Source organism: Myotis daubentonii, chromosome 11, assembly GCF_963259705.1.
Source record: "Myotis daubentonii chromosome 11, mMyoDau2.1, whole genome shotgun sequence".
NCBI lineage: Eukaryota > Metazoa > Chordata > Mammalia > Chiroptera > Vespertilionidae > Myotis > Myotis daubentonii.
This window is the reverse complement of record NC_081850.1, coordinates 9,572,546-9,594,542: the sequence shown is the minus strand read 5'-3', so window position 1 is coordinate 9,594,542 and position 21,997 is coordinate 9,572,546. Positions and strand designations below refer to the sequence as shown.

Below are 21,997 nucleotides of genomic sequence, written 5' to 3'. Positions count from 1 at the left end.
CCAGGGCTTTTTTTGCTGGAAATTTTTTTATTACTGCTTCAATTTTATCACTAGTTATTGGCCTATTCTGGTTTTCTGATTCTTCCTGATTGAGTTTTGGGAGGTTTTCTTTTTCTAGGGATATGTCTATTTCATCCAGGTTGTCCCATTTGTTGGAATAAAGTCATTCACAGTATTTTTTTTTTTTTTTTTTTTTACGATCCTTTGTATTTCTCTGGGGTCAGTTGTTACTCTTTCTTCAGTTCTGATTTTGTTTTTTGGGTCCTCTTTTTTTGTTTCCTAGTGAGTCTGGCTAGAGATTTACCAATCTTGTTTATCTTTTCAAAGAACCAGCTCTGGATTTTATTGATCTTTTGAATTGTTTTTTTGTTTTGTTTTTCTCCTCTGTTATTATTTCTGCTCTGATCTTTATTATTTCCTTCCTTCTATTTACTCTGGACTTTTCTTATTCTTCTCTTTCTAATTCTTTAAGTTGTAATGTTAGATAAATTATTATCAGTTTTTCTTGTTTTTTGAGGCAGGCCCTTAATGCTATGAACTTCCCTCTTAGGACTTCTTTCACTATGTTCCGTAGATTTTGGATTGTTATGTGTTCATTTTCATTTGTTTCCATGATGTTTTTTTATTTCTTCTCTGACCTCTTTGGTAACCCATTCATTGTTTAATAGCATGCTATTTCCTTGTTGATTTTTTTTGTGTCGAAGATTTATACAGTGATGTTAGTGGGGTATTAAAGTCCCCTGCAATGATTGTATTGCTGTCGATCTCTCCCTTGATATCCTCCAGAAGTTTTTTTTTAAAAATATATTTGGATATTCCTGTATTGGGTTCATATATGTTTAACAGAAAATTGAAATATATAGTGATAAGGTGGAGATCACTGATTGTCTGCAGCCAGGGGCAGATGAAGGGATGGGCTACAAAGGGGCATAAGGAATATCTGTGGGCATGTTGGATGTGGTCTTTTTCGTAATTGTGGTAATAATTCCACTGGTATATTATGGCTCAGGATTCAGTGGATTATATGTACAAATTATAACACAAGAATTAGATAAATATAAAAAGGGTTTCTGAACAAGGATATACATTGAGCTACAATTTTAAATAGAAAAAATTAAAACAGTCTTAATTTTCAGTACGAGTTTAAATTAATCCAGTTGCCTACAACAATTCTACTAAAACCAGAACTTGTTCCTAATATTCAAAGAAGCATCATCATAACTAAAGCTTATTAGATTGCCAAAATGTCTTAGCCCAAGATAACAGAATGTGTCTTTGTGTTTTTAAAATTTGGTTTTGAAAATATTTAGTATAATTACATCGATCTTCCTTTTTTATTATTAATATTAACCACCTACTACTGTCCATTCCTTCTATTATGAAGTGCAAATACATGGCTTTTGGTGAATTCACATCTAAGCATTATAATCTGGTGAATAGTAACACAGGGTTGGGAAACGTATACGTAGGTGCATATTCATTCTCTGTCATCTCCTAGCTATGTTCACCTGGGACAGGTTATTATTCTCAGTGTAAAATGCAGTACTAAGAATATTTATTTCAGAGAGATGTTGTGGAGAATTCTTGAGACATGTAAATGATACACAATAATGATACTTATTACTTTCAATTATTACCAACTACTGCTCTTGTTTAGCAATTTCATTTTACATATGAGGTAACTGAGAACTAGAAAAGTTAATAGACTGACCCAAGGCTATAGATCATTCAGTTTAAAGCCTAATTTACACCTATTTATTCTAAATACTGTTACTTTGCTGTATAAAATGTAGATGGACTTTAGTTTAATTTACCATTCTATCAAATTTTTTTCTAAAACTAATAAATTAAGATGCATAATTCATGGTTATATTTCATTCAGATCAAATATACTCAGCTCCATAATTTAGAACAATGCCTTAATGTTTCTCCACAGGCCAGAAATATGCCACTATTGAGTCTTTTGCAGACAGATGTTCTAGACCAGCCGTGGGCAAACTATGGCCCACGGGCCGGATCCGGCCCGTTTGAAATGAATAAAACTAAAAAAAAAAAAGACCGTACCCTTTTATGTAATGATGTTTACTTTGAATTTATATTAGTTCACACAAACACTCCATCCATGCTTTTGTTCCGGCCCTCTGGTCCAGTTTAAGAACCCATTGTGGCCCTCGAGTCCAGAAGTTTGCCCACCCCTGTTCTAGACTCTATAAAAACTTGAGAAGGTGAAAATCTCACCTACCCCTACTTTACACTCATAAACCCTTATTGTCTGCAGTGAGCAATATGTTTCCAGGTAATAATTTGGGAAAATTACAGCATTTACCCTGTTTATTTTCTTAAAGTATCACAGATTTATACTGCATTTGTTTAATGCCTGAAAAAAATTATTTCATACTAGAGGCCTGGTGCACAAAAATTTGTGCACTCGGCGGGGAGGGGGGTCCCTCAGCCCGGCCTGTGCCCTCTGGCAGTCTGGGACCCCTCGGGAGATAACGACCTGCTGGCTTAGGCCTGCTCCCGGGTGGCAGAGGGCAGGCCCAATCCCTAGGTGCAGCCCCTGGTCGGGCTCAGAGCAGGGCCAATTGGGGAGTTGGGGCACCGCCCCCTGTCATACACAGAGCAGGGCGATCGGGAGGTTGTGATTCCACCCTCAGTCACACTCAGGGTAGGGCCGATTGGGGGGTTGGGGCACCATCCCCTGTCACACTCAAGGCAGGGTCAGTGGGGAGGTTGCGGCACCACCCCCTGTCACGCACAGAGCAGGGCCAATCAGGGGGTTGGGGCATTTCCCCCTGTCACTCACAGAGCAGGGCCCATCAGGGGGGTTGGGGCTCTGTACCCTGTCATGCACAGAGCAGGGCCGATCAGGGGGTTGGGGTGCCGCCACTCTCACACTCAGGGCAGGGACCGATGGGGAGGTTATGGCTCTACCCCGTCACACACAGAGCAGGGCCCGTGGGGGTGGGGGGGTTGGGGCGCCACACCCTGTCACACACAGAGCAGGGCCAATCAGGGGGTTGGGGCGCTGCACCCTGTCACACACAGAGCCGCAGGGCGATCAGGGGGTTTGGGCGCTGGCCCCTGTCACACTGATCCCGGTGCCAGGAGGCCTCGCGGCTCCGCTGATCCCAGTGCTGGGAGGCATATTACCCTTTTACTATATAGGGTAGAGGCCTGGTGCATGGGTGGTGCCGGCTGGTTTGCCCTGAAGGGTGTCCTGGATCAGGGTGGGGGTCCCCACTGGGGTGCCTGGCCAGCCTGGGTGAGGGAATGATGGCTGTTTGCAGCTGGTCACACACCCTTCAGGGTGGGGGTCCCCACTGGGGTGCCTGGCCAGTCTGGGTGAGGAGCTGAGGGCTGTTTTCAGGCTGGGGGTGACTGAAGCTCCCAACCACTCCTTTTTTTCTTTTTTCTTTTTTTTATTCTGGGCCAGCTTTAGCTTTGAGGCTTGGCTCCAGGTCTTAGGCCTCCACTGCTGAAAGTAGGTTTCTGGCCTTTGCTTACAATGTTGCGATCCTGCTGGCTGAAGCCCGGCAGGTTTCTGGGGTTTTGTTTAGCTTCTATGTTTGTTACATAGTTGCTTGCAGCTCAGAGGCCTGCAGTGGCAGGCGGGGAACGTTGGAGTCCTCCGTCACTGAAGCAAGCAAGCCTCATGTTCAGTTTAAGCTGCCTGGCTGCCGGCCGCCATCTTGGCTGGCAGTTAATTTGCATATTGCCCTGATTAGCCAATGGGAAGGGTAGCGGTCGTACGCCAATTACCATGTTTCTCTTTTATTAGATAGGATATTTTTGTTTTCCTTTAGATTTTGTTTTTGCATAAGGAGAGAGGGCTAATCCAGTTCATTACTTTGCCATGGCTACAAAGGGAAGCTACTGTTTTATTTTTACTCTGATTAGTTTTTCATTATTTTATTAGAATACCTTTAGGTAATTTTAGTTGGAAACTTTCTACCAGATATATTAAAATATTTTACGGGTTTTTCCAGTACAAGTTTTTATACACTAGGGTTTTATCATAGAGTCATGATCAAGAGGGTTTCATTCCCTTTGCACACATGAATTCCCTCTGAGCTTGAACCACCAAGTCTAAATATACTTGACTCTAGAAAACATGTAAGAATATAAGAGTTTAGTATTTTTTCCAGTACACAAGTGCTGTTTAGATAAATAATATTTTGATGTTCTAAGCTGGTTCATCATATTCAGGAACAATTATATTTTGTGTTTTCAAGTTTCCCTTTGCTAATATGTGCCAGGCTCTGATTAACTACATTTATAAAAATTTATATCTGATCATCTTTTGTAGATGATTACACAAAAATTTCCCATTTTCACAAGCTTCACTTTTCTTTAAAGTTTAAAATATGAGTATTTTGGTTGTCTTAACTACAAAGAAAAGTTTCTAAATAATACTTCAATACAACTAGAGTAATTGATCATTATCTATAGGTTTTGTTTTAAAGTACATATTTTCTGAATATTATATACTAGAGGCCCAGTGCATGAGATTTTTGCACGGGAAGGTTCCCTAGGCCTAGCTGGCGATCAGGGCCTATTGGGGCCTCCCAGCTGCCAGCCAGGGCCTTCCTTCATTCCACACCACTCCCTGGTGGTCAGCGCATGTCATAGCGAGCAATCAAACTCCTGGTATCCTGGTCAAACACCCGAGGGGACAATTTGCATATTAGACTTTTATATATAGAGATTTCTAACTTTCTGACAGCCTATTTCAAACACTAAATAAACTAATTTACTCTCCAATATATTTCCCTTATGGTATTTTAATTATAAAATAGGGGGAAGAAAGAAGCTGCATTCTACATCTGCAGCAGTTCTCAACCTGTGGGTCGCGACCCCTTTGGGGGTCGAAGGACCCTTTCACAGGGGTCACCTAAGACCATCGGAAAACACATAAATAATTACATGTTGTTTTTGTGATTTATCACTATGCTTCAATTATGTTCAATTTGTAACAATGAAAATACATACTGCATATCAGTTATTTACATTACAATTCATAACAGTAGCAAAATTACAGTTATGAAGTAGCAACGAAAATAATCTTATGGTTGGGGGTCACCACAACATGAAGACCTGTATTAAAGGGTTGCGGCATTAGGAAGTTTGAGAACCACTATACATCTGTGATAAAGTCTTTCAATAAATGAGACAAGCAACATCAGTAATAAATAAAGGAATTTACATATTTCAAAGATGACTATCTTGCCCTAGCCAGTATAGGTTAGTGGATAGAGCATCGGCCTGCAGACTGAAGGTTCCCAGGTTTGAATCCTGGTCAGGGTACATGCCCAGGTTGTGGGCTCAATCCTCAGTAGGGGGTGTGCAGGAAGCCACCCATCAATGATTCTCTCTCCTCATTGATGTTTCTATCTCTCTCTCCATCCTCTCTAAAACCAATAAAAAAATTACTCTCTCTACTTAATATCAAAGCTGTAGCCAGTGGTAGAGCCTAGCAGCTGGTATGGCTAAAGTGAATACTTACTGGGAAATCAGATTGTCATTATATCAGCTACATTATACCGACAAGGACACACTAAGATTCCTGTGAAACATTTAAGAATTTTCCTTTTGAGTTCACTACTAGGAAATGATCTCATTTTACTTGGTCACTGATATCAATTGAGTGACATAATGCATTCATTGCTGCTCCTGCAAAGCAATTAGCTTTCACTTCCCATTGTAGGCAGAGTCCAGAGTGTTCTTTAATGAGAAATAGGAAGAAATGTACTAAATCCATAAGACTGATGAAAAATAAAAATTACATTACATTTCCAAAGGTTACTGTGTTTCTAAAATGGCTAGGGGTTGTGGGAATAGGGCATGTTACAATATGATGTCAGTTAATTCATCATTTTACATACACACACTTGCCCTGCTTATCAGCTATCACAAATTAGACTATAGCAAAATTAAAATTTCCCAAAGTGTTTTAAGAACTAATTGTATTTTCTAGTAACCACTAAATATATAAGGATCTATGGTTAGTTAAACTGAGTTTTCCTATGTCACAGGTAACTGGAAAAACCATACAACTACCCAAAAGTAATGATCAAACCACAACCAGGAATCATATCCTCACACTAATGTTTTGATATTAGTAATCTAGGCATCATCTAGTCATAGACGACGAATGTGACTTTAATTTACACACAACTAAGGAATAGTATTGTATTCACTTTTATTGAAATATTTATAGCTTATATCTGTATAGCACATGTCAGAGCATAGCCCAAGCTTTGCATGAGCACTGCTGCTCTGAGTTGCTCTGAGTCCATATATTCTCCAAAATTCTTCCTGACTACACCTGAGCAGGTCCCTTCTTGAACCCTGCCCACTGTACTAACTATTGGGAACTTAGTCCAAGTTCTTCCTTTATCTTCTGCTCACTAGTTACAGATGTTGCGTTCAAGCCCCTCTACCTGGACCTCCTTGGATGCTGGGTCTTAGAGGGTGAAGCCATGAGAAGTTGTGGGTATATAAGAATCTTTATTGCAGAAGCCAGTAGCCATATAGTCATCAGACAACACAGTCTTTCATAACAGTGTCCCAATTAGGCAGGCAGCTGTACACTGGCTAGTAAATACATATCTTTCCTACAAAGCAGCATTAATCTCTGTACCCACAGCTATTATCTGAGCAGCCGCACCCTGCCTCTAAACCTAAAGCTTTACATAGCAATAATGCCTAAGCTCTCCCTTAGAGCTACAGCTTCAGTATCCTTTCTGGCTCAGCAGCTTCTCCTGCCCAGCACCCTCTAGCTGGTTAACATGGTAACTATATCTGAGCTATGAGCTCTTAGCCTTACATCGTAGCAGTACTAGCTCTCAGCTCTGTCTCTCCATCTTGGTCTTCTTCACCTTCCTTCAGACAAGCTGGTCAGTAACCTGTATATTACTCCAGAGACAAAGAAGGCTTCATGCCAATGGTTACATCAAGCATTTTAGCTAGAGAAGGGCACACATGCGCAGTATACCGTGAGATCACTGTGGCCTTGCACCTGCTTAAAAGTATCTTGGCCTTGAGCACCCTGATTAGGCCCATGCTTAGAGTGGCCTTGGACATCCGGTGTATTCTTAGAGCCCTGTAGCGCATTACAGTCTACAATATATATTTGTACATATTAACATATTTTAAAATTATGTAGGATATTGGAAGAATCACTGCCTCATTTGAGATAGAACCACTAATTCAGAAGGGTAATAGGCTAATGATACATATCTAATCATGTGTAATCTTTGTGTTTGCTACACTGAAAAGGTAAGGACCACAGAAACTGTCAATGTCATTATCATAATATGAACATACCAAGTTTGGGAAATAAATTAATGACAGAACTGAAACAAGTGCTTATAATAGAGAATAAGTGGAGAAAGGAGGTGATTATGAAGGAATTTCCGAAGAACTTGTACGATATATGATAGTACAATAGATTGAATAAACTTTCTTCTGTAAACCAATCACAAAAGAGATTTTCAAAATGATAAAGCAATGCCACTATTTTTTTTTTTTTTGTCGAGGATAATAAAAGTTATTTTTATAGTTCTGGAAAAACACTCAAGGCCTTCAAGGCCCTCTGGGTTTCTTTTTTTTTTTTTAATTGTTTTATTGCTTAAAGTATTACAAAGAGTATTACATGTGTCTCCTTTTTTTCCCCCGCCCTTGACAATCCCCTGGCCTCCCCTACCCCCCAGTGTCATATGTCCATTGGTTATGCTTATATGCATGCATACAAGTCCTTCGGTTGATCTCTTAACCCTCCGCTCCTGCCCCCCAGCCCTCCCCGGCCTTCCCACTGTAGTTTGAGAGTCTGTTTGAGGCTGCTCTGCCTCTATATCTATTTTTGTTCATAAGTTTATAATGATCTTTATTATCCATAAATGAGTGAGATCATGTGGTATTTTTCCTTCATGGACTGGCTTATTTCACTTAGCATAATGCTCTCCAGTTCCATTCATGACGTTGCAAATGGTAAGAATTCCTTCTTTTTTACAGCAGCATATTATTCCATCGTGTAGATGTACCACAGTTTTCTAATCCATTCATCTACTAATGGGCACTTAGGCTGTTTCCAGATCTTAGCTATGGTGAATTGTGCTGCTATGAACATAGGGGTGCATATATCCTTTCTGATTGGTGTTTCTGTTTTCTTGGGATATATTCCTAGAAGTGGGATCATGGGGTCAAATGGGAGTTCCATTTTTAGTTTTTTGAGGAAACTCCATACTGTCTTCCATAGTAGCTGCACCAGTCTGCATTCCTACCAGCAGTGCACAAGTATTCCTTTTTCTCCACATCCTCTCCAGCACTTGTCGTTTGTTGATTTGTTGACGATAGCCATTCTGACAGGTGTGAGATGGTACCTCATTGTCGCTTTGATTTGCATCTCTCAGATGATTAGTAACTTTGAGCATGTTTTCATATGTCTCTTGGCTTTCTGAATGTTCTCTTTTAAAAAGTGACTATTTAGGTCCTTTGCCCATTTTTGGATTGGATTGTTTATCTTCCTTTTGTTAAGTTGTAGAGATCCCTATAAATGTTGGAGATTAAACCCTTATCAGTGATAACATTGGCAAATATGTTCTCCCATGCAGTGGGCTTTCTTGTTGGTTTGTTGATGGTTTCTTCTGCTGTGCAGAAGCTTTTTATTTTGATGTAATCCCATTTGTTTATTTTCTCTTTAGTTTCCAATGCCCTAGGAGCTGTATCGGTGAAGAAATTGCTTCAGCAATAGATTTTGTTGCCTTTGGATTATTCTAGTATTTTTATGGTTTCCCTTCGTACATTTAAGTCCTTTATCCATTTTGAGTTTATTTTTGTGTATGGTGTAAGTTGGTGGTCTAGTTTCATTTTTTGCATGTATCTGTCCAATTTTCCCAACACCATTTATTGAAGAGACTATCTTGACTCCATTGTATGTTCTTGCCTCGTTTGTCAAATAGTAATTGAGCATATTGGTTCGGGTTCATTTCTGGGCTATTTTATTCCATTGATCTATATGTCTGTTCTTGTGCCAGTACCAGGCAGTTTTGAGAACAGCGGCTTTGTAATACAGCTTGCTATCTGGTATTGAGATCCCACCTACTTTGTTCTTTCTCAGGATCGCTGCAGCTATTCGGGGTCTTTTTTTATTCCAGATGAATTTTTGGAGAGTTTGTTCTAGATCTGTGAAGTATGCCGTTGGTATTTTAATGGGAAGTGCGTTGAATTTATAGATTGCTTTGGGTAGTATGGACATTTTAATGATGTTGATTCTACCAATCCATGAACATGGTATGTTCTTCCATCTGTTTATGTCTTCCTCTCTCTCTTTTTTCAACGTCCTGTAGTTTTCTGACTAGAGGTCTTTTAGCTCTTTAGTTAAGTTTATTCCTAGGTAGCTTAATTTTTTGGTGCGATGGTAAAGGGATTGTTTTTATAATCTCTCTTTTTGAAAGTTCACTATTGGTGTATAGAAATGCCTCAGATTTCTTGGGGTTAATTTTGTATCCTGCTACATTGCCAAATTCATGTATTAAGTCTAGTAGTTTTTTTATGGAGTCTTTAGGGGTTTGTATGTATAATATCATGTCATCTGCAAATAAGGACAGTTTTACTTCCTCTTTTCCAATTTGGATGCCTTTTATTTCTTCTTCTTGTCCAATCACATTGGCTAGTACTTCCAGTACTATGTTGAACAGGAGTGGTAAGAGTGGACATCCCTGTCTTGTTCCTGTTCTTAGGGGAAATGGTGTTAGTTTTTGCCCATTGATTATGATGTTGGCTGTGGGTTTGTTATATATGGCTTTTACTATGTTGAGGTATGATCCTTCTATTCCTACCTTGCTGAGAGTTTTTATCAAGAAAGGGTGTTGAATTTTGTCAAATGTTTTTTCTGCATCAATTGATATGACTATGTGATTTTTATCTCTCAGTTTGTTTATGTGATGTATCACATTTATTGATTTGTGGACATTGTACCATCCTTGCTTCCCCGGGATAAATCCTACTTGGTCATGGTGTATGATCTTTCTGATGCATTGCTGGATCTGATTTGCTACAATTTTGTTGAGGATTTTGGCATCTATGTTCATGAGGGATATTGGCCTGTAATTCTCTTTCATTGTGTTGTCTCTATCTAGTTTTGGTATTAGGGTGATCCTGGCTGCATAGAATGAGCTGGGAAGTGTTCCTTCCCCTTGAATTTTTTGGAATAGTCTGAGGAGGATATGTTTTAGTTCTTCCTTGAATGTTTGGTAAAACTCCCCTGTGAAGCCATCTGGCCCCAGGCTTTTGTTTGCTGGGAGCTTTTTGATGACTGCTTCAATTTCTTCCATAGTTATTGGCCTATTGAGATGTTTAGAATCTTCCGGATTGACTTTTGGAAGATTGTATTTTTCTAGAAATATGTCCATTTTCTCCAGGTTGTCTAGTTTGTTAGAGTTGTTCATAGTATTTTTAAACAATTCTTTGAATTTCTGTGGGGTCTGTTGTGATTTCACCTCTTTCATTTCTGATTTTGTTTATTTGAGTCCTCTCTCTTTGCTTTTGGTGAGCCTGGCTGGACGTTCATCAATCTTGTCTATCCTTTCAAAGAACCAGCTCTGGGTTTCATTGATCTTTTGTATTTTTTTTGGTCTCTATGCCATTTATTTCTGCTCTGATCTTTATTATCTCCTTCCTTCTGCTCATTCTGGGCTTTTCTTGTTGCTCTCTTTCTAATTCTTTGAGTTGTAGAGTTAGATGATTTACTCTCATTTTTTCTTGTTTTTTTGAGGTAGGCCTATAGTGCTATAAACTTCCCTCTCAGGACTACTTTCATTGTGTCCCACAGATTTTGGATTGTTGTGCTGTTATTGTCATTAGTTTCCAGGGTGTTTTTAATTTCTTCTTTGATCTCATTGGTAACCCAATCGTATTTAGTAGCATGCTATTCAGCTTCCAAGTGTTTGAGTTTTTTTGGATTGTTTTTATTGTAGTTTATTTCTAATATTATGCCATTGTGGTCTGAGAAGATGCTTGGTATGATTTCAATCTTCTTCAATTTGGGGAGGCTTTGTTTGTGACCCAATATGTGGTCTATTTTTGAAAATGTCCCATTTGCACTTGAGAAGAACGTATATTCTGTGGCTTTGGGGTGAAATGTTCTGAAGATGTCAATTAAGTCCATCTGATCTAGTGAGTCATTTAGGATTGCTGTTTCTTTGCTGATTTTTTTTCTAGAGGATTTATCCAGTGATGTCAGTGGTGTGTTTAAGTCCCCTATTATGATTGTGTTGTTGTTGACCTCTCCCTTCTGAGGTGGGTCTCTTGTAGACAGCATATATATGGTTCATGTCTTTTTATCCATTCAGCCACTTGATGTCTTTTGATTGGATCATTTAGTCCATTTACATTTAAAGTTATTATTGAAAGGTACTTGCTTGTAGTCATTTCTATTTTTGTGCCTGTGTTCTTTCTTACCTTTATATTTCTTCTTTTTACAGCATTCCCTTTAGCATTTTTTGCATTGCTGGCTTGGCAGTGATAAACTCCCAAAGCTCCTGATTTCCCCTTCAATTTTGTTTGATAGTCTTGCTGGATAGAGTATTCTTGGATTCAGTCCTTTGCTTTGCAACACTTTGTATACCTCCTTCCATTCACTTCTAGCTTGATGTGTTTTTGTTGAGAAATCATTTGATAATCTGATGGGGGATCCTTTGTAGGTAACTCTCTGTCTCTCTCTTGCAGCCTTTAAGATTCTCTCTTTGTCGTGTACATTTGCCATCATTATTATGACGTGTCTTGCTGTGGGTCTTTTGGGGTTCATCTTGCTTGGGACTCTCTGTACTTGTGTAACTTTTTTCTTCCCCATATCTGGGAAGTTTTCTGTCATTATTTCTTCAAATAGATTTTCTAATCCTTGCTGCTCTTCTTTTCCTTCTGGCAGCCCTATTATGTGTATGTTACTTCGTTTCATGTTATCCCAAAGCTCCCTTAGGCTCTCCTCCTGCTTTTTAATTTTTCTCTCCAGTTGCTGTTCAGATTGAGCTTGTTTCTCTACCTTATCTTCTAACTCACTAATTCGGTCCTCTGCTTCTTCTAGTCTACTGTTGAAACCTTCCATGGTGTTTTTGATTGTAGCTATATCACTTTTCATTTCTTCCTGATTCTTGCATAAGTTGTTGGTTTTCTCACCCATCCAGTGAATGAATTGTACAACCATTACTCTGAATTCTTTTTCTGTCATGTTGCATGCTTCAGTTTCATTAATTTCCTTTCTTAGCAACTCCTCATTTTCTTTCCTCTGGGTGTTGTGTCGTCTCTCCATTCTGATTATCTCCAGATGGTTCAAACGTCGTGTTGCATGGGCCTGGGCCGTGTGCAGTGGGAGCTTCGCACCACCCTCGTGTCACTGAAGAGCTCTGACACTAAGATGTGTGGTTGTGGTGGGTTGGTGGGAACCAGGCTCGCTCAGAGTCAGCGTTACCAGTGCTCAATGTGGCCTCGTGTGTGCCCTTAGAATCAGGGACCCTGCCTGCACCGTGCTGAAACAGAGACCCCCCTCCCCCCCCGGAGTGTGTTGAAAATCAGAGCTCCCTAGTGTGCGCCAGAAGTCAGAGTTCCCCAAGAATCCAGTATCAGAGTCTCTGTTGCTTCACGTGGCCTCGCATTGAGAATCAGGGTCCCTGTGTGCCCATGCACCAAGAATTGGAGTCACTGGCTCTTTGTATGAATGCACAGGGAGTCAGGGATCTCAGGCGCAGGTGATAAGAAACACAGTCAAGTCACTGGTGCTTGGTGCTGCCTCCTGCCTGGAGAATCGGGTCCTGGGGCCCGTGCTTCACGGGACAAGTTCCCAGTGTTCGCGCATTAGCTCCCAGGCTGAGGCTCCCGTAGCCTGTGTTGCACGGGACAAGTTCTGGGCCTCTAGTATTTTAATGGGAATAGAAGGAAAGTACATCAACATAATAAAGTCCATCTATATATATAAAACTGATCGACTGGTAGCTATGATATGCACTGACCACCTGGGGGCAGACACTCGACGCAGGAGCTGCCCCCTGGTGGTCAGTGTGCTCCCACAGCGAGAGCCCACTCAGCCAGAAGCCAGGCTCACGGCTGTGGCGGTGCGACCCTCTCCTGCTTTTGCAGCAGCACTAACAAGTGCCAGCTGTGGTGGCAGGCACAGCAGGGCTGGGATGAGTGGAAGCAGCATGGCTCCCAGCTGGGGCTTGGGCTCCTCCCTGGCCGACTGCCACTTTGCGCACTACTACACCTCTCTGGGGATGTGGGACTGCCGGTTTCAGCTGAAACTGGCAGTCCAACATCCCCTGATGGATCCTGGATTGCGAAAGGGTACAGGCCAGGCTGAGGGACCCCACCAGTGCATGAATCCATGCACCAGACCTCTAGTATATGATAAACCCTCAGCTAATAAACAATGGTGAAAAACTGAAAGCTTTTCCTCTAAGATTAGGAATAATATAAGGATGTCCACTCTCACCACTCTTATTCAGCATAGTGCTAGACGTCCTAGCCAGAGCAAAAAAGCAAGAGAACAAAATAAAAGGTATCCAAACAGGGAAGGAAGAAGTCAAACTGTCACTTTTTGTGAACATGATTCTGTATATATAAAACCGTAAAGACTCCACCAAAAACTATTAGAAACTATAAACAAATACAGTCAAGTTACAGGATACAAATCAATGTGCCAAATTCATTGCCTTGCTGTATACTAACAACAAAACTTCAGAAAAGAAATGATTTTGCAAATGCAACCAAAATAATAAAATAGCTAAGAATAAACTTAACAAAATATGTGAAAGGTCTATATACTGAAAGTTACAGGGCATTATTAGAAGAGATTGAAAAAGACACAACAAAATGGAAAAATATCCCATGTTCATGGATTAGAAGAATCAACATAATTAAAATGGCCATATTACCCAAAGCAATATACAGATGTAATTCAATCCCCTTCAAAGTCCCAATGTAATTTTTTAAAGAAATAGAATGAGAAACCATCAGATTTGTAGGGAGCAAAAAGGACCCCAAATAGTTAGGGCAATCCTGAGAAAAAAGAACAAGGATGGAGGTGTCACGCTACCTGACTTCAAATTATACTACAGAGCTATGATAGTACGGATCAAAACAGCTTGGTATTGGCAGAAAAATGGACACACATATCAATGGAACAGAATAGAGAGCCCAGCTATAAAATCACATGTATATGGACAGGTAATTTTCCTACAAAGGAACCAGTGACACACAATGGAGTAAAGATAGTCTCTTTTAATAAATGGCGCTGGGAAAACTGGAAAGCCACCTGCAAGTGAATGAAACTGGATTACAGTTTGTCCCCATGTACAAAAATTAATTCAAAATGGATCAAAGACCTAAACATAAAACCTGAAACAGTAAGTTACATAGAAGAAAATTTAGGTACCAAACTTATGGGCCTTGGTTGTAAAGAACATTTTATAAACTTGATCACAAAGGCAAGGGAAGTAAAGGCAAAAATAAATGAATGAGACTATATCAAACTAAAAAGCTTCTGCACAGCAAAAGAAACGGACAACAAAACAAAGAGGCAGCCAATCAGATCAGACATGATCTTTGGAAACAGTAGCACAACAAAGGTTTAATTTCCAAAATATATAAAGAACTCATAAAACTCAACACCAAACAAACAAACAATCCAATCAAAAGTGAGCAGAGGACCTGAAAATATACCTCTCCCAAGAAGACTTACAAACAGCCAATAGATATATGAAAAGATGTTCAACCTCACTGACAATTAGGGAAATGCAAATCAAAACCACAATGAGATACCACCTTATGCCTGTTAGAGTGGCCATTAGCAACAAGACAAGTAATAACAAATGTTGGAGAGGTTGTGGTGAAAAGGGAACCCTCATTCACTGCTGGTGGGAATGTAGACTGGTACAACCACTATGCAATCTGGTGATTCCTCAAAAAAATTAAGAATAGAGCTACCTTATGACCCAGCAATCCCACTCCTGGGTATATACCCAAAAACTCAAAATCATGTATTTACAAAGATATATTCACCCCTATGTTCATTACAGCAATATTCACAGTAGATAAGACATGGAAACAACCAAAGTGTCCTGCGATTGAGGACTGGATAAAGAAGATGTGGTACCTATACACAGTGGAACACTACTCAGCCATAAGAAAGGATGAAATAGAACCATTTGCAGCAACATAGATGGGCCTTGACAACATTATGCTAAGTGAAATAAATCAGTCAGAAAATGCTAAGAACTGTGTGATTTCACTTATATGTGGCATATAAAACTGAGACTTGAGAACACAAACAGCAGTGTTGTGGTTGCCAGAGGGAAGGAGCTTGGGGAGAAGGGGGTCCTAACATAGTGACAGGAGAAGATTTGACTTTGGGTGGTGGGCACACAGTGTAATATACAGATCTTGTAACATAGAAATCCATACCTGAAACCTATATGATCATGTGGTCTCATGTCACCCATGTAAATGTAATTTAAAACAATAAAAAACCAGCTTTTAAATCAACATGTTTTTATTTCTATCATAAAATACTCACTGTACCATGAATTTCTGAATACTTTTAGAGAAAAGAAAATAAAGCTAAGAATCCACATATTTTAGTATTAAAGAAACTCTAAAACTAAAAAGTATGACAAGTAAAAAAGGAAGAAACAGAGTTAATGTAGAAAGTCATATTGTTCACAAGCCCCAAGCATCTGCCACTTGTCTAGAGAGGAGAGTGAGAATGGGGTCCCAGCCCCTCGTTTTTCTTGTCTCAGCATTCAGTGGAGCTGAGGAGGAGCAGCAGGAGCAGGAGCAGCAGGAAAAGTGGAGCTTTGAAAGGTGAGCTGCTGCCCTCCCTCAGCCCTGCCTGGGAGTTTGCCTCCATCTGCCTGTCCCCGAGGATGCCAGGGCAGAGCCGCCTCTCAGGAAGCAGAGCCCTCGGGAGGCTCCAGGAAGGAGGGAGAAGGCAGATGCTTCCCAGATTCCGTGCTGGGAACGAAGCCTTAGGGCCTGGGAATGGGAGTCTCCCTAGCAGGGGTCCCAGGAGGGGCATTTGGGCTGCAGTGGACCAGTACTGCCTGAATGGGAGCTGGGGCCTCCAGGGCCCGCTGTGGGCATGCTGCTCACCTTTGCTCAGATTCCTCCCAGGCGCCCCTGCCCTTTCTCCCCTAAAGGGAAGTAGGGAGGGCCGCAGGGGGTAGTGCATAGGAAACACTTTGTAAATGACAAAGCACTACCTGTCCTGAGCCTTGTCAGGGGTCCTGTGGCCTTGACCCTGATGCTTGGGCTCCTGAGTCAGCTCTCCTGGTCACTCTTAAAGGGCCATGGCACTCAGCCTCCTGTAAGACCCCCTGGCCTGGTGCACCATGTGACCCAGTCCCCTGACTTCCAGCCTGCGGAGAGTGCCTGCCAGAACTGGAAAAGGCTCGGAGCCTAATCAATCTTCTTGGAAGGTAAAGAATCTTCCCCTTCTCTCCAGGGTCCTCCCCCCTCCTGAATCCATGATGTCACCTTAGGCCGCCTGGCTCTGACCTGGGAGGGGCCCTGGGACAGGGTGTGGCTATGGCCCTGAGGTGAGGGACAGCAGGAGCACTGGGAAGTCAGGGTCAGGGCCATGGAGAGGACCTGGGCCCCAGGTGCCCACCCCACCCAGCCTGCCCGCCTGCTTCTGGCTGCAGCCTGTGCCCCCATCTCCTGCAGCCACCTGGAGAGGCCCCCTGAACAGGGCAGCTTTCGTCAGCACTCCCGTCAAGACCCCTCTGGTGAGTTCTGCAAAGCAGCGCCTGCTGGAGCCAATAGGCCCTGTGGGGAGCGTGTGGAAGATGCTGCTCCCACCATGTCCCCCTCGGCTTCTCTGGCTCCTGTGACTGAGTACCCATTACCTCTGGCCTCCACCTTGTCACCAGGCCCGCCAGCTCCTCAGTTTCCCTTCATTCCCGCTCATCCCTGAGTGCCTCTCGGCCACCAGAGCCTTTCCTTCCCTTGGATGACCTTTCACCCCAGCCACTTGCACTTTCCTGTTCCCCTTTATTTCCCCCTGACTGAGGGGCCCACTTTCCACCTCCCACAGCCTCCTCTGCCTCCCCACCACCAGCCTCCACTCTGACTCTTCCCCAGTGTGACTCAGTGGCACTGACACTGGGCCCCACCCCGTAGAGCTCATGTCCACACACACCTCGGACGGCTTCTCCCACCCCAGCCATCTCAGGCCTTGGCCTCTCAAACTGTTCCATTTCAGCCCTGTCCCGGTGGCAGGTGGCTGCCAAAGCCTCATGCCTCTCAGCCTCATCACAGTGGGAGTCCCAGCAAGAGCGCCTGTCTCACCACCCACCAGAGGCCTCGTTCCAGGAAGACCCCACAGACAGACAGGCAGAGGCTTATGAGCAGAACCTCCTGGAGATACATATCACAAAGATAATCAATGTAAATATTTTGAAAAAAAATGAAAAAGATACAATATGTACAACTCAAATGAACCCAAACGTGCACTCTTTGGGGAATACGTGGAGATCACTGGGTGCTGAGCAGGACACCACAACCCCCCAACCCTTCTGGAGCATGGAGGATGAACAAGAACAGCTGCATAGTCCTCTGCAGCTCTACAGCCAGCTTTTTTGGGGTCTCCCCTCCCTGCACAGCGAATCCCTGGAGGCTACTGCCTGGACATCGAAGGGCTCTTCCACATTACAGCCTCCACCTTCCTTATTCAATGGCATCTCGAGTGCCTGCCCAGTTCCACTGCAGGCTACAGTGCCTCCACTGCCTTCCCATTCCCAGCACATGTCTCACTTGGAGTTCCAATCTCCACCCTTGCTTCCAACCATGCTTCAATTACAGCCCCCACCTCTGGCTCAGGTCCAGGCCCGGGGCCATCTCCCATCCTCTCTACCAAGCCTACCACCTTCTCCACCTCAGATGAGCGGCTGTGGAGTACCATGCCCAACGGCCCAGAATAAGCCACAATCTTTAATCCCAGTTGAGATTCAACATCCAGAAAGGCCCTTGTTGCAGAAGCAAGTAGAAAGTGGGTGGGATTTATCCTCTGTAGTCAACAGATCTCAGGAAGCCTTCAGTGTCTTCACAGCCAACCTTTCCAAGGACAGCATCCTTCCTGAGAATTTTCCAATCGGTCCTGAGCCCCGGAAGCAGCTGGAGCCACATCTCCAAAACTTACATATGAAACACAGCTGGGAGCTGTCCCCCAAGATCAGAGAACCTCCAGAACTAGGGCAACATCAGAGCGAATTACTAGGAACATGTCTGGCAAAGGACAAGCATGAGCCCTCGCAGCCCACTTCACTCAGAGGTGAAAGCAGCAACGACGCACAGAACATGGGGTCTCAGCTAAGCCCCGATACAGGGAAGGTCCCAAAAGATCTCTCCAGGGGCTCAGAACGCTCCCTAGTGACGTTTCAGAGGAGAGACTCTGAGGAGTCAAAGTGATATGATGCTTTGGAGAAGGGACTCTGGAAGTGATTTACTGAGGAACTTAGACAAAAATCTAGAAAACACGCTAAAAGGCCACTTGGGCAGCAAGTTGGGACAGATGAGCAAGGACCTGATGAGTGTGCATGGACCCTGGCTTCCTGTCAGCCACTCTTATGCCAAGGCTGACACTCACATGGAAACCAAAAATCTGGGAATCTTAAATGGCTGGGAACCCTGCATGAACGCCTCCCACGGGGCCTTCTTTCTTGATACAGACATTCAAAAGGTGCTGGAAGCACATGTTACAAAGTTCTGGGTGAAGCACCGGTGGGGCCTGCCCCTCAAGGTCCTCAAGCCCATGAGTCTCATTAAGTTGAAAAGGGCTCGGGCCAAACCCATTCTTGGGATGATAATGGTCCATAAAATTATATAGGTTTCAAGTATACAATTCTATGATACATCATCAGTATATTGCATTGTGTGCCCACTATCCAAAGTCAAATCTTCTTCCATCACCAAATATTTGACTCCCTTTACCCTTTACTACCTCCTACCCGCTTCCCTCTGGTAACCACCATACTGTTATCTGTGTCTATGAATTTTTGTTTTTCTTATCTGTTCATTTGCTTTCAGCTATTTGCAACAACAGGGATAGATCTTGAGATTATCATGTTAAGTGAAATAAGTCAGAAAAAGTCAAGAACCATATCATGTCACTCATATGTGGGACACACTGACATTTTTTTTCCTTTATTCTGCATCTTTTTGGTTGTATTGCTCTTCTTTTTCTGGTTATTAAGGTGGAAGCTGAGATCAATTATTCAAAATCTTCTTTAATGTAACCATTTAGTGCAATAAAGTTCTAAGTACTCAATGAGGGAGATTCCACTAATTTGATGCTTTTTAATTGTTTGACTCTCTTTCAACCCATGAGTGGTTTATAGGTGTTTTACTTGGTTTTTAAGTTTGTGAAGAAATTCTAGAGGTCTTTCTGTTACTGGCTTCTAATTTAACTCTATTGTTGTTGTATTGAAATATAACACATCCTATTAAATTTGAGAGAAGTATCTCTTCCATTGTGACAACCAGCACATGTATTTGTACTATTTTTCTAGGTAGGTTATAAGCTCCATGTGGGCAGGGCATAATCCAAATACCTTGTATAATGTCTGTTATGTATGTGTTTAATAATTGCTCATTATATAAATATTCAAAGGTCCCACACTTCAAATACCATCACATTGGGGACTAGGGCTTCAAAATATGGAGATTGGGGGGACACAGATATTCATTCAGTCTATAGGGTAGGGGATGAAAAAATAATTCACATACAAGTCATCCCTACTTCACAATTTTTTTTATTTTTTATTTATTTATTTATTTATTTATTTTGCAATACCAGATCTGGACGTCCCTGTAATGGGGCTGAAATTAATATCCAACAGTTTGGAAACATCAGCAAATGAGACACTATGTCTATTACTTTGACTAATGGCAAGAATTCCAAGGGGATTGATTGGATGGATAATCTCCCTGTATCACCAAGTTGGGCTGACTGTGCCAATGTTTTGTTGCCTTGTGGATGGGACAGCCATATTTCTCTGCACTTAACCAGCTCAACCCTATACGGCTATGAATGGCCCAAAGAGGAAGCCCTGGTCATTTCGCCTTGCTACCATCACTATCAGTGACTTCAAGGGGAAAGGTTGATTTTAAAATTAATGGTACATGGGAGCAATAGTGAGATTGTTGCTTAGTGGAGGGAGCCAACAAATGGGAGTTACAAAAGCAAACATTCTAAGATAACAGTGGTGCCTGAAGAGAGGCTTAGAACAAGTGAAAACTATGCTCTTAGCTTAGACTCAGGTGCATCTTGGGACAAAAGACTGCCAAAATTTCCTCCAATTTTAACTAAATGAAGGAGCTGTACAATGGCCAATCTAAGCACACTTTCAGGACTGATTTATCTCGTCCTTTTTATTCCATAAACAGATCAGAACTCAGATGACTATATGGAACAATACCAATGTAGCTGTCTCTTTTTTAAAAATATATTTTATTGATTTTTTACAGAGAGGAAGGGAAAGGGATAGAGTTAGAAATATCCATGAGAGAGAAACATCGATCAGCTGCCTCCTGCACACTCCAGACTGGGGATGTGCCCACAACCAAGGTACATGCCCTTGACTGGAATCGAACCTGGGACCTCTCTGTCCACAGGCCGACGCTCTATCCACTAAGCCAAACCAGCTAGGACATAGCTGTCTCTTATGATTCTCATTCCATAGAACATTGTCTATGAGACAGAATAGGCTTAAAGATTTACACTTGAGTGACAGATTGATCAGAATTCTTATTATTCAACAGATGTATACCATAAAGTGCAGACAGCTATAGATCTGGGAGCCCCCCAAAAAGAAAAGTGTAAAAATATAAAAATATGAGATAATCTGTATCAGCATTATAGGGTGGTCTAAATTATACAGCCCCGCATTTGTTACTACAACTCTCTGAAATCTGTGTGTATTTTGACTATTTGATTACATGTTGTTGAAAGGCAGATGACTGTTGTCAAACTAAGAGCGATGTGTATTTTGTAAAAGGCTTTGACAAAAAATCAGGGGATTAAGTCCAGCAGACTTGGAATAGGCCTCACCTAAAGTATCTATACATCACTATTCATTAGTCCAAGATGAAATACATTAGTGTTGCTTTGTAACCATGGATCCAAGAAGTTTGGGGACATGTTTGAACATCTTATCAACAGTGTTTATTGATAACAGTGCAACTGATCATTTATACCCATTCTCATTAAGACCTTCAGGGTCTGCTTACCTAAAAATACACCTACATACCTAGCACAATAGAAGAAACCTCAGCAGTAAATCAACTTTTGGCTTATAGGCTATAATGTGCACATGTTGGTTCTTACTAGATAAAATTACCTGTGCAATGGATAAAATTTGGAGCTCGTGCCTGACTTTTATCTAAACCCTTTGCTGTGAAGCAACCTTTGGCTATGAAGCAATGCATCCTTTTTCCTTAATATATTAACATTTGTAAGTATTGCCATTTTGGGCCTGAGTCTTCTTTAGCAATTTAACTCTAGTTAACTGTCACTGTTAGTGCACCACGTTCCTTGGAATGTGGCAGTTCTGTAGTTTAAAGCCTTGTGGCCACTTCTCAATGTATAACCTTTTGCTCTTTCATGCGTTATCTACCCATAAGGCAGTGATGGCGAACCTATGACACGCGTGTCAGAGGTGACACGCGAACTCATTTTTTTTGGTTGATTTTTCTTTGTTAAATGGCATTAAAATATATAAAATAAATATCAAAAATATAAATCTTTGTTTTACTATGGTTTCAAATATCAAAAAATTTCTATATGTGACATGGCACCAGAGTTAAGTTAGGGTTTTTCAAAATGCTGACACGCCAAGCTCAAAAGGTTTGCCGTCACTGCCATAAGGCATGTATAATCTAGTTCTTTTTTCATGTTTATTCAGTAGTCTCTTTCATTCCTTCCCTTATTTTCTGTGCTTTCTCAGTG

General features: G+C 41.7%; 1 protein-coding gene across 1 annotated transcript; it reads left to right on the top strand.

Moving 5' to 3' along the window:
* The first annotated feature begins 13,196 nt into the window (after nt 1-13,196).
* Nucleotides 13,197-18,945, top strand: LOC132212677 (spermatogenesis-associated protein 31A6-like). The gene is given in 6 exon segments (XM_059658700.1): nt 13,197-13,278; nt 16,409-16,469; nt 16,717-16,925; nt 16,928-17,046; nt 17,272-18,353; nt 18,478-18,945. Coding segments are annotated over 6 exon segments (1,953 nt in total). The 3' UTR covers nt 18,878-18,945.
* The last annotated feature ends 3,052 nt before the right edge of the window (nt 18,946-21,997 follow it).